The sequence below is a fragment of the Felis catus genome, chromosome B3 (assembly GCF_018350175.1).
Source record: "Felis catus isolate Fca126 chromosome B3, F.catus_Fca126_mat1.0, whole genome shotgun sequence".
Classification (NCBI taxonomy): Eukaryota; Metazoa; Chordata; class Mammalia; order Carnivora; family Felidae; genus Felis; species Felis catus.
In genome coordinates this window covers 104,474,935-104,487,272 of record NC_058373.1, presented here as the reverse complement: position 1 = coordinate 104,487,272, position 12,338 = coordinate 104,474,935, and the positions used below count along the sequence as shown (strand labels likewise).

The following is a 12,338-nucleotide window of genomic DNA, read 5'->3' as shown; positions in this document are numbered from 1 at the left end:
AGACCTGCCCCTGGGCAGTCTGTGCACAAATTGGGATGCGGAAAAGGTCCCTGAGGTTCTGTGCATTACACAGAATACACTTTTGTTTGCCTGCGTGATGCCCACTGCAAGAGAGAGGGAACAAAACAGCATAAGCCATCCTTGGATACATCTTCCTTTAGGTAGTAACGCTAGAGCCTGTTAGTTATCCAGGAATATGGCATAATAGAGCAAAGCATTAAAGGGAGAAAGCCCAAACTTCAATCAGTAGTCTGCTTTCAACCTCTGGCTGGCCCCAACCTACCTCTATAGTGCTAATAAGCGGTGGAGTGAATTGGTTATTTCACTGCTTTGCAATTGCTTCGTACACCCTTTGCCACCCAAGTGGCAAGAGATCACCTTGGCAAGAGCCAAGGTGGCAGAGGAGAAAAAAGAATAGGACTACTTCAATCGAGAAACTCCTACATCCATCTCCCAAATTAGAGGATTAATTGACCAAAGGTGAGGACAAGTTTAGAAGGCACGTTTAGCAAAAACATCGGTTCTATTACGTTAAGAAGGAAAGAGCCCAGCGTGTCAATTTCCTTTCATCCTCTGTATCCTCCATTATTTTACAGCCTTCAACATCCTGGTGAATGTCGGCGTGGTGCTGACATACCCAATCCTGATCTCCATTGGGACAGTGCTCAGCGTTCCTGGAAATGCAGGTACTGGCGTGATTTGACATGTGCAAATAAGTCTCGGCTCATGTTCCTTTTACACCCCGAGTTGTTTCTTCGAGCAATTGTGAATTATGTCCTTTGCCTGAGAAGATGTTTTTAAATATCATGAAGGTGGCAGACAACAGAATAACTATGCAGCAGATTTAAAATTTGCAGCTATAAACACTGTTTTTTCTTGGTCGTGCTTTTAGAATTAAACACCAAATGTATCATTTGGGTTTCATGTAATCTCCCTGACAACCTAATTTTGTGGTATTTTTAGAGGAAGTCCTATGGAAACAAAAGGCATCCCAGCATAGGACTCTCAAGTAAACGTCACTAATGAAAGTGTAGGAAATGTGCAGGGTGTTGGCTCCCCATCAGACTATCCATGGGGAGCTGCAGAAGCTTCTCCTGGGGGCAGAGCAGATGGCCCTCTGGAACAGATACATGAAAAGGCAATTTGACTCACTTCAGGGATGAGAAGGGAAGCTGTTTTTCCATAGTAATCTTTTAGTGAAAGCTGTCAGTGGAACAAGTAATGAAAGTGAGTGATTTGGAAGACTGTACAGTCCTTCCAACTGTAAAATTCTATTTTTCCAAGTCTCGGGTACCCAGCTTTCTTTGCCCCCAGGACAATCGGCAAGTGTTCACTGAGCACTTACTATGCGCAAGACTGTAAAAGAAACAACAACAACAACAAAACACCCTGGACATTCCCAAAGGAACTTTCACTGAATTTGGAAAGTAAGACCGATATGTATGAAATAACTTACAACTCCATGTACCATTTGTTAGTAAATGCCAAATTGTGTGAGACAGACTGGAACATGGAAGATCATTCATTCATCCAGGGATTCATTCATTCAATAAAGCATCGCTGAGCACTTAGGATGTTCCAGGAACTGTGCCTAATGCTGAATAAGACCTACTGTCTGCTTTCAAGACCATGTGGTGGAGAGAGGGAGACAAAAGGAATTGAGTAGATATGATGTAGAGACAGAATTGCTTTGATAGAGGAACGTATGTAATGCATGCTCTGAGAGCACCCAGGAAGGGCATCCAGCCAGCTTCCTGCAAGAAGCCAAAAGGGAGAGCTAATGGAGAGATTAGCTGGATGGTGTGGATATGAGAAGGAAAGGGCATTGCTTGTACAAAGCACATGTATGACCGACAATTCCGCTGCTAGCTACGTGTGCCGAAAAACTGAAAACAGGGACTCAAAAATATGCTTGTAAATGAGTGGTCATGGCAGCATACTCGCAATGGCCAAAAGGTGAAAGCACCCAAATGTCCATCAACAGATGAATTGATAAGCAAGTTGTGATACAATGGGGCATCATTCAACCATAAAAGGGCACGAAGTATGGATACATGCCACCACATGGTTGAACCTCAAAAACTTCACGTTAAGTGAAAGAAACCACACACAAAAAGCCACATATGGTATGATGCCATTTATACGAAATCCCTAAAATGGGGAAATCCATGGAAACAAACAGCAGATTCCCATTCCCAAAACAAATGGGTAACGGATTCTAATTTCTTTTTTTACGTTTATTTACTTTTGGTAGAGACAGAGCACAAGCGGGGGAGGGGCAGAGAGAGAGGGAGACACTGAATCGGAAGCAGGCCCCAGGCTCTGAGCTGTCAGCACAGAGCCCGAGGCAGGGCTCGAACCCACAAACTGAGAGATCATGACCTGAGCCGAAGTCGAACGCTTAACCCACTGAGCCACCCAGGCGCCCCTTAACGGGTTTTACTTTGAAGTGATGGAGATGTTTTGGAACCAGATGAAGGTGGTGGTTGTACAACATTGTGAATGTACAAAATACCACTAAATTTATTTTAAAATAGTTAATTTTAGGGGCGCCTGGGTGGCTCAGTCGGTTGAGCGTCGACTTCGGCTCAGGTCATGATCTCACGGTACGTGGGTTCGAGCCCCACGCTGGGCTCTGTGCTGACAGCTCGAAGCCTGGAGCCTGCTTCTGATTCTGTGTCCTCCTCTCTTTCCACCCCACCCCTGCTTGTGCTCTCTTTCAAACATGAATAAAAATAAAATAATAAAATAAAATAAAATAAAATAAAATAAAATAAAATAAAATAAAATAAAACAGTTAATTTTAGGGGTGCTTGGGTGGCTCAGTCAGTTGAGCATCTGACTCTTGATCTCAGCTCAGGTCATGATCTCATGCTTTGTGAGATCAAGCCCCACATCAGGTTCTGTGCTGACAGTGTGGAGCCTGCTTGGGATTCTGCCTCTCCTTCTTTGATCCCCCTCCACCTCACAGGTGCTCACGCACATGCACGCTCTCTCTCCCTCTCTTTCTCTTCTCAAAGTAAATAAGCAAGCTTTAAAAAAAAATAGTTAATTTTAATTGATAGGAATTCCACCTCAATTAAAAATTTTTAAGAACAGCATGTGTAAAGCCATATATATTAAAAAGCTTTGCTCATTTGAAAAAATCTTCAGCGGCCAATGAAACTGGAGAAGTGTGAAGGGACACAGAAGAAAAGTTTCAAGAAATAAAAACTGCAGAGTTGTAATTAAATGAGATGACATGAGCCTTGAAAGATAAGTCTGATTTAGAGAGAAGGAACAGAATGCAAACAAAGGGAACAATATAATGATATGGAGAAAGGAAAGACGAGCTTGAAAGAACAAGGGAGACTTCAGAAATTTCTAGAAGTAGTTGGTGCACCTTGGGGCGGGGGCTCAGTCGGTTGAGTGTCCGACTCTTGATTTTGGCTCAGGTCATAATCGCAGGGTCGTGGAATCAAGTCTCGCATTGCACTCTGAATTCAGCACGGAACCTGCTTAAGATTCTCTCTCTCTCTCTCTGTCTCTCTCTCTCTCTGCCCCTCGCCTCCCCCCCCCCATCAAATTTTAAAAAATTAAAGAAAGAAATTTCTAGAAATAGCAACGACTTTGGTCATTTGCTCTCAAAGAAGCTTCGAAACAGTCATAAACTGCGGCTTGATTTTTCTTCCCTAGCTGTGGATCTCCTGAAGCAGGAGGTGATATTCAATGTTGTCCGCCTGGCCGCTACGATCATCATCTGCATTGGGTTTCTGCTGATGCTCTTGCCAGAGGAGTGGGATGAAATTACCCTCAGATTCATCAATAGCCTGAAGGAAAAGAAGAGCGAGGAGCATGTGGACGACATTACTGATTCCAATGTACACCTGCGGAGCAGAAGCAGGGCCAATGGGACAGTGTCTATACCACTGGCTTAACGAGGGACCCATTTTGAATGCACGTGTATGTATATTCTGTGAATATAATAAAATTTTCTCACTACCGGTACACTCAAATGACAATATTAACTCTGAATTTGGATAAGTCATATGTGAAACAATGCCAATGATAAAAGTTTACATTTATATGCTTATCAAGGAACTGGTGTAAATGATCATAATAAAAATTTTTTATGAAAACATATCCATCTTAGTTCTGTTTCTTCTGTTTCAGAGGGAATTGTCCCCTCCCCCCCCAATTTGAAAAATTTCCTGAAAACATGAGATTTTACTGTTATGAGTTTATTGTGACCTTACCCTCACCAGGAACTAAGACATTTTCATTCAATCAGAGAAAATGACGTAAGAGGAAAACACATGAAAAGGATACACACTTTATATATATTTAAGTCCAATAAAAGCCTCAAATTCTAAGGCTGGAAAATAATTAGACGACTAACAAAAGAGCACCTTCTGTATGCAAGACCTACTCTGGGAAAAATGAACATGAAAATATAGAAGACTTAGTGTGTACTTCCAGTGTGCTTAGAGAAGTATAGAGAATAAGAGTGGTTACAAATACAGTAAAGCCTTGGATTGCAATTAACTTGTTCTGCGAGTGTTCTTCAGATGAGCAAACATTTCTAATAAATTTTAACTTGATAAACAATCGATGCCTTGCAACGCGAGTAGTATGTGACACTGAACGTCACATGATCACAACTGAACCAATGGTTCTTGAAATTCACTTTGATATACAAGCACTCTGGATTACCAGCATGTTTCTGGAACAAATTATGTTCACAAACCAAGGTTTTACTGTATGTCTGATATGAGGTAGACATTTTAAAATGGCACAGGGATTACAGAGAGGACATCTCTACAGCACTTGACATGATGATCACTCCTTTTTCCTGAAATATCCTCTTCACTTGAATCCCATACAGTTTCCTCATTCTCTTTTTGCCTCACCAGCTGCTTTTCTGGGCACCTCTTCCAAGGCTGGTCTCCTCACTCAGTGTTCAGTCTTTGGCCTTCTTAGCATCTCATTCCATATTCTCTCCCTCAGAGACCTCACCTACTCCTTGGGCTTCAAATGTCATCCATGCAGTGTTGGCTTAAAAATCTTTATCTCCAGCCCAGATTTGTCCCCTGACCTTCAGATCTGACTTCCGAAATGCCTTCTGCGAGCTCACTTGGATGCCTCATTGTTGACTTCAAATTCAAGAACAAAGTTGAATTTATCATCTCTCTTCTCCAGATCTATTCCTTCTCCCTTGTTCCCTGTTGAGGTTAATGGTGCCATCATTAGCCAGCTGCCCAAATGAATGAAAGAGTCTCTCTCTGCACTGGTCGAACTCCAAGTCTTGCTTCTAATTCCTTTTATGCCCTACAGAGTGACTTTTAATAAATAAATGTGATCATTCTACTCTCCTGTATAAAACATTTCAGTTGTGGAGCACCTAGGTAGCTCAGTCGGTTAAGGGTCCAACTCTTGATTTCAGCTCAGGTTCATGATCTCATGATTCATGAAATCAAGCCCCACTTTGGGCTCTGCACTGACAGCTCAGAGCCTGCTTGTGATTCTCTCTCTCTGCCCCTCCCCACCAATATGCATGTGCTCCCTCTCTCTCAAAATCAATCAATAAATATAAACACACACACACACACACACACTTCAATGGCATCTTACTGTTCTCAGTATAAGCTCCAAGTACCTTTGCGTGTCATTCAGAGTTCATCCAGAGTTGGTTGCTGACTGGCCCCTGTCTACCTCTACAGAAGCACCATCCAACAGAACTTCTGTGATGATGAAAATATTCTGTATCTGCACATGCAACGCAGTAGCCACAGTGGCTATTGAGCTCTTTAAATATGGCTAGTGCCATTCAGGGACTGCATTTCTAATTTTATTGACTGTTAATTGATTTGAAATGAAATTTATTTTTTTTTAATTTTTTTTTAATGTTTATTTTTGAGACAGAGAGAGACAGAGCATGAACGGGGGAGGGGCAGAGAGAGAGGGAGACACAGAATCGGAAACAGGCTCCAGGCTCTGAGCCATCAGCCCAGAGCCCGACGCGGGGCTCGAACTCACGGACCGCAAGATCGTGACCTGGCTGAAGTTGGACGCTTAACCGACTGCGCCACCCAGGCGCCCCTGAAATGAAATTTAAATGGCCACCTGTGGCTATTGGCTACCATATTGGACAGCACAGCCCTGGAGCCTCATTCCACCATACCACCCAACTGTGGCCCCTTGAATCTGTGCTTTAGCGACACTACAACTTCCTGTAATTCTTCAACCAAGACGTGCTTTCCTGTATTCTCTTTGCCTCTCTCATCATCTGACTAACCATTACCTAGGCATCATGACATGATTTATTTCTATTTTCCCAGCAAATCTTTTCTTTTCCCCCAAGCTGAACAACGTGACTTCCTAAGAATACTCTGCTTACTCCCATTATAGTACTGGTCACCCTCCGTGGTAATGACCAGTCTACTGGCCTGAGTTCCCAGTAGGCCAGGAGATCTTTGAGAGCCGGGACTGTGTGCCAGTCATCATTGGGTTCCTAGCACATGTCTGGCACTTGCAAACATTCAATAAGTAAATAAATGGGTTGCTTTACCCTGGACATATGCCCCTCCCTCAAACTGTATTAAATCAATCTTAGTTAAGGCTTTTTTTTCCAGATGAGATTGGTTAAAGTAAGGAACATAAGGGATTAAATGTTGCCACAAAATACCAACTTGCTGAATTGCTCAAAGGCACTTCTTCCCAAAGAGGCTGGTTAAAGCATATAGCAATGTAAGATAATCTGCACTTTCTGAGAAGTTTAGTATGAGAAGCCAAACCTTTCTGCATCTGTTTTACTATTCTTTTTTTATTCAAGTGCCCCCCCACAAAATATAGGTGAGACAATCGCAGGGCAAGAAACGGGGACTCAGGATATCACACCCGCTGAGCATCGTGGTAGATGAAAACCTTATTTTTTTTGTCATTTCTCTGTCATTTTTTGAAAAGGCAATGCCAGTCTTCTGGTGTAGACAGATGACATGATATTAACTAACATAATAACTATGACTCGTTTTAAACTCCATGAAAAATGGTATAAAATAAATTAAATACATTATTAATACATATAAATTAATTCATTATCTAAGTAGAGTTGGTTTTGACTATTTGGATGCCATATTGGTACAAACATTGCTCTTGCCTTGTTTTTAAATTACTGTTAAATAGCAGTAATCACTGACTAACCCACTCCAGCATCTTGCCATTACTTAGCATGACATTTAAAATTGCATTTTGACATGTTTAAGAAATGAGTTGTTTTGCAGTTTTTGATGATTCACTTTGAAAAATGGAGTCAGCTACCCTGGAAAGCACTAATTCAACCTATGACTGATCACCGTAATTAGCTTAGTCTATATTAAGAAAATAGTTCCGTTGTGGTATTCATTCATTTATTCATTCAAAAATTATTAAGTTCTACCTCTGGCTCTGAAGTAGGGTATTATGTTAGGTCATCACCAACCAGCCTCTGCCTGCCTCTAGAGCAGCACTGTCTGACAGAACTTTCCTTGACCATGGCAATGAACTCTGCACTATGCGGAAGGGGATACAGAATGTACAGGAAGTGGTCCCTGCATCTGGGACCTTTAACCTTTATAAGTAAGTTGTCAACCTGACAACTAAAATGACTCAGAAATTTATTTGAATCACTTTGTGAATATGAGATATTCCTTTCCATTCAGGTAAAATAATCATAAATAACGATAATAATACCTTTCTTTGCTACCTCTTATTGTGAAAATCAGATGGGATAATGCACTTTAGTCACTGAAAAAATATGGGTGCACTTCCTATATGCCTAGGATGAAGCAGGTTCAGCTGGGCTTGAAGGACACTAACAAAGTCCCTGCCCTCATAGGTGGAAGTGCCTTGTTGAGGTTACTGTTATCTGGCCTCTAAATCCAAACATGGTTCCTCCCCAAAGTCCAAAAGGCAACGGCTTGAATGGGCAGCACAGTCCAGGGATTAAAAGTACCCACGCTGCGGCCATGACTCTCCACTTCTTAGATGTGCGACTTTAGTTAATAACCAACCTCTCTGCCCCTTGATTTTGCCATTAGTAAAATGAAGATGTTAACACCTGTCAATGGAGGTTGTCGAGTGTATTAAATAAAATCACATGTTGAAGAGTCTAACACATGGCCAGACAGTCCCAAAGTTGTAACTACTATTAGAGTTTCCTCCGTTTACCTCCTTCTGGGTCCTTATCCAGAGCACTTATCCACGGCACGATGCCCAGCAAAGTCAACAGAGGCACACAGAGCGTGCAGGGAATTTTACCTCGAATAAACCAGAGAAACAAAAGGAGCCTGGCATGAGGAACACTCAGGGGAAGCGAAAAGAAAGGGTAGACCACTTCCACTTGCCCAGTTCCCCTCAGCCCCTTGCATCACAGCATTCTTGCCCAGCCGGTGGAACTAATTGCCTGACAAAAAGACAGACTGGTGACTCGGGCTCTGAAATTAAAATCACTTCAACCACGGCCCGATCGCTTCACAAACAAATTATAGGCGAATCAATTTTGCTCATCCAGGTTTTGCACGCCTGTTAGTTTTGTGCAGACGCTTTGTCAAGATCCACCAGAGGACAAATGATTTGGAGAAGGACGATGCCAGCGATGAAAGAGTGAGGTATAACTGGGCTAAGCATTAGAATGTTCCTGATATTTAAGTACAAATCCTCTTTCTTACTTATTCATAAGCCCCTGTCAGAAGCACAAAGGACACCTGCTACGGGTGATGCCGGCTTATCTGGCAGGCCAGAACAAGAAGTCTCTATTAATTTTAATTCTTTTTATTGATTTGTCTTCCCCCTCCCCCACTCAACACACACCTGTAGCAACTGAGAGTGGAGTTAAGAACAGAAGACTACACGGCTATGAAAAAGAATGAAATCTTGCCGTTTGCAACAATGCGGATGGAGCTAGAGCGCATTATGCTAAGCGAAATAAGCCAGTCAGAGAAAAACAGATACGTGGTTTCATTCATATGTGGAATCTGAGAAACTCGACAGATGAACATAGGGGAAGGGAAGGAACAACAAGATAAAAACAGAAAGGGGGAGGCAAACCATAAGAGACTCTTAAATACAGAGAACAAACTGAGGGTGCTGGAGGGGAGGTAGGTGGGGGGGATGGGCTAAATGGGTGATGGGCATTAAGGAGGGCACTGTTGGGATGAGCGCTGGGTGTTATATGTAAGTGATAAATCACTGGGTTCTACTCCTGAAGCCAAGACTACACTGTAGGTTAATTAACTTGAATAAAAAAATTAAAAAAAGAACCGAAGAGTACAGCATGTGATGGAGTTGGGGTGTTAGTGCCCAAAATTCAGAGGCAGAAAGAGCAAAAGACCCACATTTTAAAGTTCTGATTTGTCAGTGTGCCACCCTCCCCCACGTAAGCCACAAAAGCAAAGGCCACTTTGTCATTGTTTGCTGGAGACAGGGACATCAGATCCTTTGGGAGCTGGAGGAATTTTAGGAGCAAGAATTATAACCTAGGATTAGAAGCCCCTCTCAGGGATGGACTTCAGACGTTCCCAAAACTCCTGACGTAGTTTTCCAAATAGTGTGAACTTAGCTGCTTTATTCTGGAGGAATACTGTTCAATATGCTAACCACAAGCCACGTGTCGCTATTGACATATGGCTGTTCCAGATTGAGATGTGCTGTGTCAAATGCACCGGAATTTGAAGGCTTAGTGTGGGAAGAAAGAATGTGGGCTATTTCATCAATAGCTTTTACTCATTACATATTGAAACGAGAATATTTTTTTGGAAATGGTGGGTTAAATAAAATATATTATAACATTTATTTCAACTGTTTCTTTATACTCTTTTAATACAGCTATCGGACATTCAAAAGTTATATAAGAAGCTTGTAATTACTTCCCTTAAACATGATTTTCTTTTTATAATGTAATTATGGGTTCTGTTTACTTAGGTAACTGAAAGTGATGTGCTGAAATTCAGTCTTGGTCAAGACCCCACTCTACCTCTGTCAGCACCCCTGGCTTATCCCACTCTTAAAGTCTCACGAAGGCAGACACAAGGAACTCTCTATCTTCTGTATCTTACTGGTTATGTGATTTATCTGGGCACATTTGACCGAAATTTCTCTCCTGCTATATTTTTATTTGCATTAACTCATCTTCATGTTAAAATATTTCCAGTTTTCATCTTCTTTCATAAAGCCTTCTGTAAAAATCCAACTTGGACTTATAATTTTCAACATTTATCTACATTTTCATTTCTAATAATTCTATTTCTGTCAGCTAACACCAGTCCAATTCCGTCCTTTCACATAAAGGTTTCTCCTTCCCTGCAACCATCCCTACACACAATCTTGTATCCCTGACCAGTGCTGAGCGGACACTGCGATGTTTTCTGTTTCATGTTGATCACATACCTTTGGTTGATAGATTTTTTTCTCTTGGAAATGTTGACATCATCCATTATATTCTGGCTGGACCCTGGAGCTCTTCTTATGACCTCATCTCAATATTGATATTAACTTTTATCACATCACTCTGTTTTCCAAGAGCCTCTCTGGCATATCTGTATTTCCTCTTCATTCTTATTTTTCTCTTTAAATTTACAACAGTACAAAAGCCCACATTCATAATGTTGTTCCTGTGGTTCTGTATGTTCTAAAATGTCTTCTGAATCATCCAGAAAAACTGCTGTTCAATATGGTTTGGGAGTTGGTATATTTGAATATAGCATGACTCTTAGAAAATTGGAAGTCCGGCTCTTCTAAATAAGAACATATCAACCAGAATATTCATTTAATGGCAGCAATCCCAGCCTGAACCATAAAAGTGATCACTCACATGGTAATTATAAGATATATGATATCAAAATTCAATCATCTACTTGTTCTGTCGAATAGTCATATCATTTCTGATATTTGCTACAAATAACCAAAGGCTGATGGAACTACCTAGTACACAAAAACATTTGGGAGCTTTTGCAAACAGAGACTTTGTCCTACTCTCTTTCCTTGCCCAGCAATAGCTCACAAGAGGATTTAGTGGGAAGAAGAAAGAAGGAATCTCAATCCTGTCAAGATAAAGAATTATTCATTTATTAAACAAGTATTTATTGATATTTTTTTAGTCCTTAGAATTCCATGTCCCCTTGTGTGGCCAAAACTCAATATCACTGCAAGGGGGTGGGGAGGGAGGGAGGGAGAGAGACTAAGGACACTGGCTTAAAAGAATAAAATTAGTCAATAGTCTTACGAATATTCTGTTTTTCCTCAAATGTATTACTGACAAGTGGCCCCAGGCTGACATGAAGAAAAGAGGTGTCCTGGATTTCTTTGCAGACACATATCTGGGTTTGTACTAGAGCCAGGAGAATGTGAACCATCCCAGAACACAGACAAAATTGTTTCAGATAGGATATTTTGTTTAGCCACTTCAGTAAGAGTTCTGGATGGAAGCGTGAAAAGATGAAGAAGGGCAAAATAGTTCACTTGGATAATGGCCAAGAGGTCTGGGCTCTTTATCAGAATTCAGATCAATGTCCAGAATCATGAAATCTCAGTTGGAAAGTTCCTCATGCAATTTTCATTCCAGCCTTGCCTAATGCCCAAATCTCTTGTAACCCACCCTAGAAGAGTAGATAGACACCAAGCCTTTCTTTGCCTGAGCACCCAAGGGGAAACATATTTTCACTCTTTTAAGTAACCCACTGGTTCCAAATGCTTATTATTGTTACAGACTTCCTCCCTATAATGAGCTGACACTTGCCTTTTTTGAAAGTTCCACCTGATGATTCAAACTGTTACTTATAGCCCACAGGAGTCAAATGTCTCTTACACACAGGTATGTCATATTTCTCCTGGATTTTTCCTTTAAGCTCAATCATAGCCCCATGGGGATACCATCCCATGTTGTTGTTGTTGTTGTTGTTGTTGTTGTTTTTAGTTAATTAACATATCTATTACCTCACCTATTTACTTTTTTTTTTTTTGGTGAGAACATTTAAGTTCTACTCTCTTAGCAAATTTCAATGATACAATACAGTGTTATCAACTATAGTCACATGTTGTACATGAGTTCCACATGTCTTTTTCATCTTATAACTGAAAGTTTGTATCCTTTTACCATCCTCTCCCTAATCTTCCCTGCCCCCAACCCCGAAATCACTTTTATTCCTTTGTTTCTAGGAGTTTAATTTTTTCAAAAAAAATTTTTTTAATGTTTATTTATTTTTCGTGGGGAATAAGCTTAGGAATTCCCTGAGTCTACACTGATGAGTTAACAAGGCATAAAGAATTAGAAAGCCATAGGATGAACACACCCAAGTTTGGGTAAACAAGATTAGGTAAATGGGGGC

The 12,338-nt window shown here is 41.0% G+C and overlaps 1 protein-coding gene and 1 long non-coding RNA gene across 5 annotated transcripts in view; one reads left to right on the top strand and one right to left on the bottom strand.

Moving 5' to 3' along the window:
- The window catches only part of SLC35F4 (solute carrier family 35 member F4), a 249,620-nt gene extending 245,498 nt beyond the window's left edge, over positions 1–4,122 (top strand). For both annotated transcript variants that reach the window (XM_003987684.5, XM_045059965.1), the window contains exons 7-8: positions 597–686; positions 3,676–4,122. In XM_003987684.5, the coding sequence (XP_003987733.1) occupies positions 597–686; positions 3,676–3,917 (332 nt within the window). In that variant the 3' untranslated portion in view covers positions 3,918–4,122. The remainder of the gene's footprint in view (positions 1–596; positions 687–3,675) is intronic.
- Positions 1–12,338, bottom strand: part of LOC123386101 — a 92,521-nt gene that overhangs the window by 11,587 nt on the left and 68,596 nt on the right. The window lies entirely within an intron of this gene.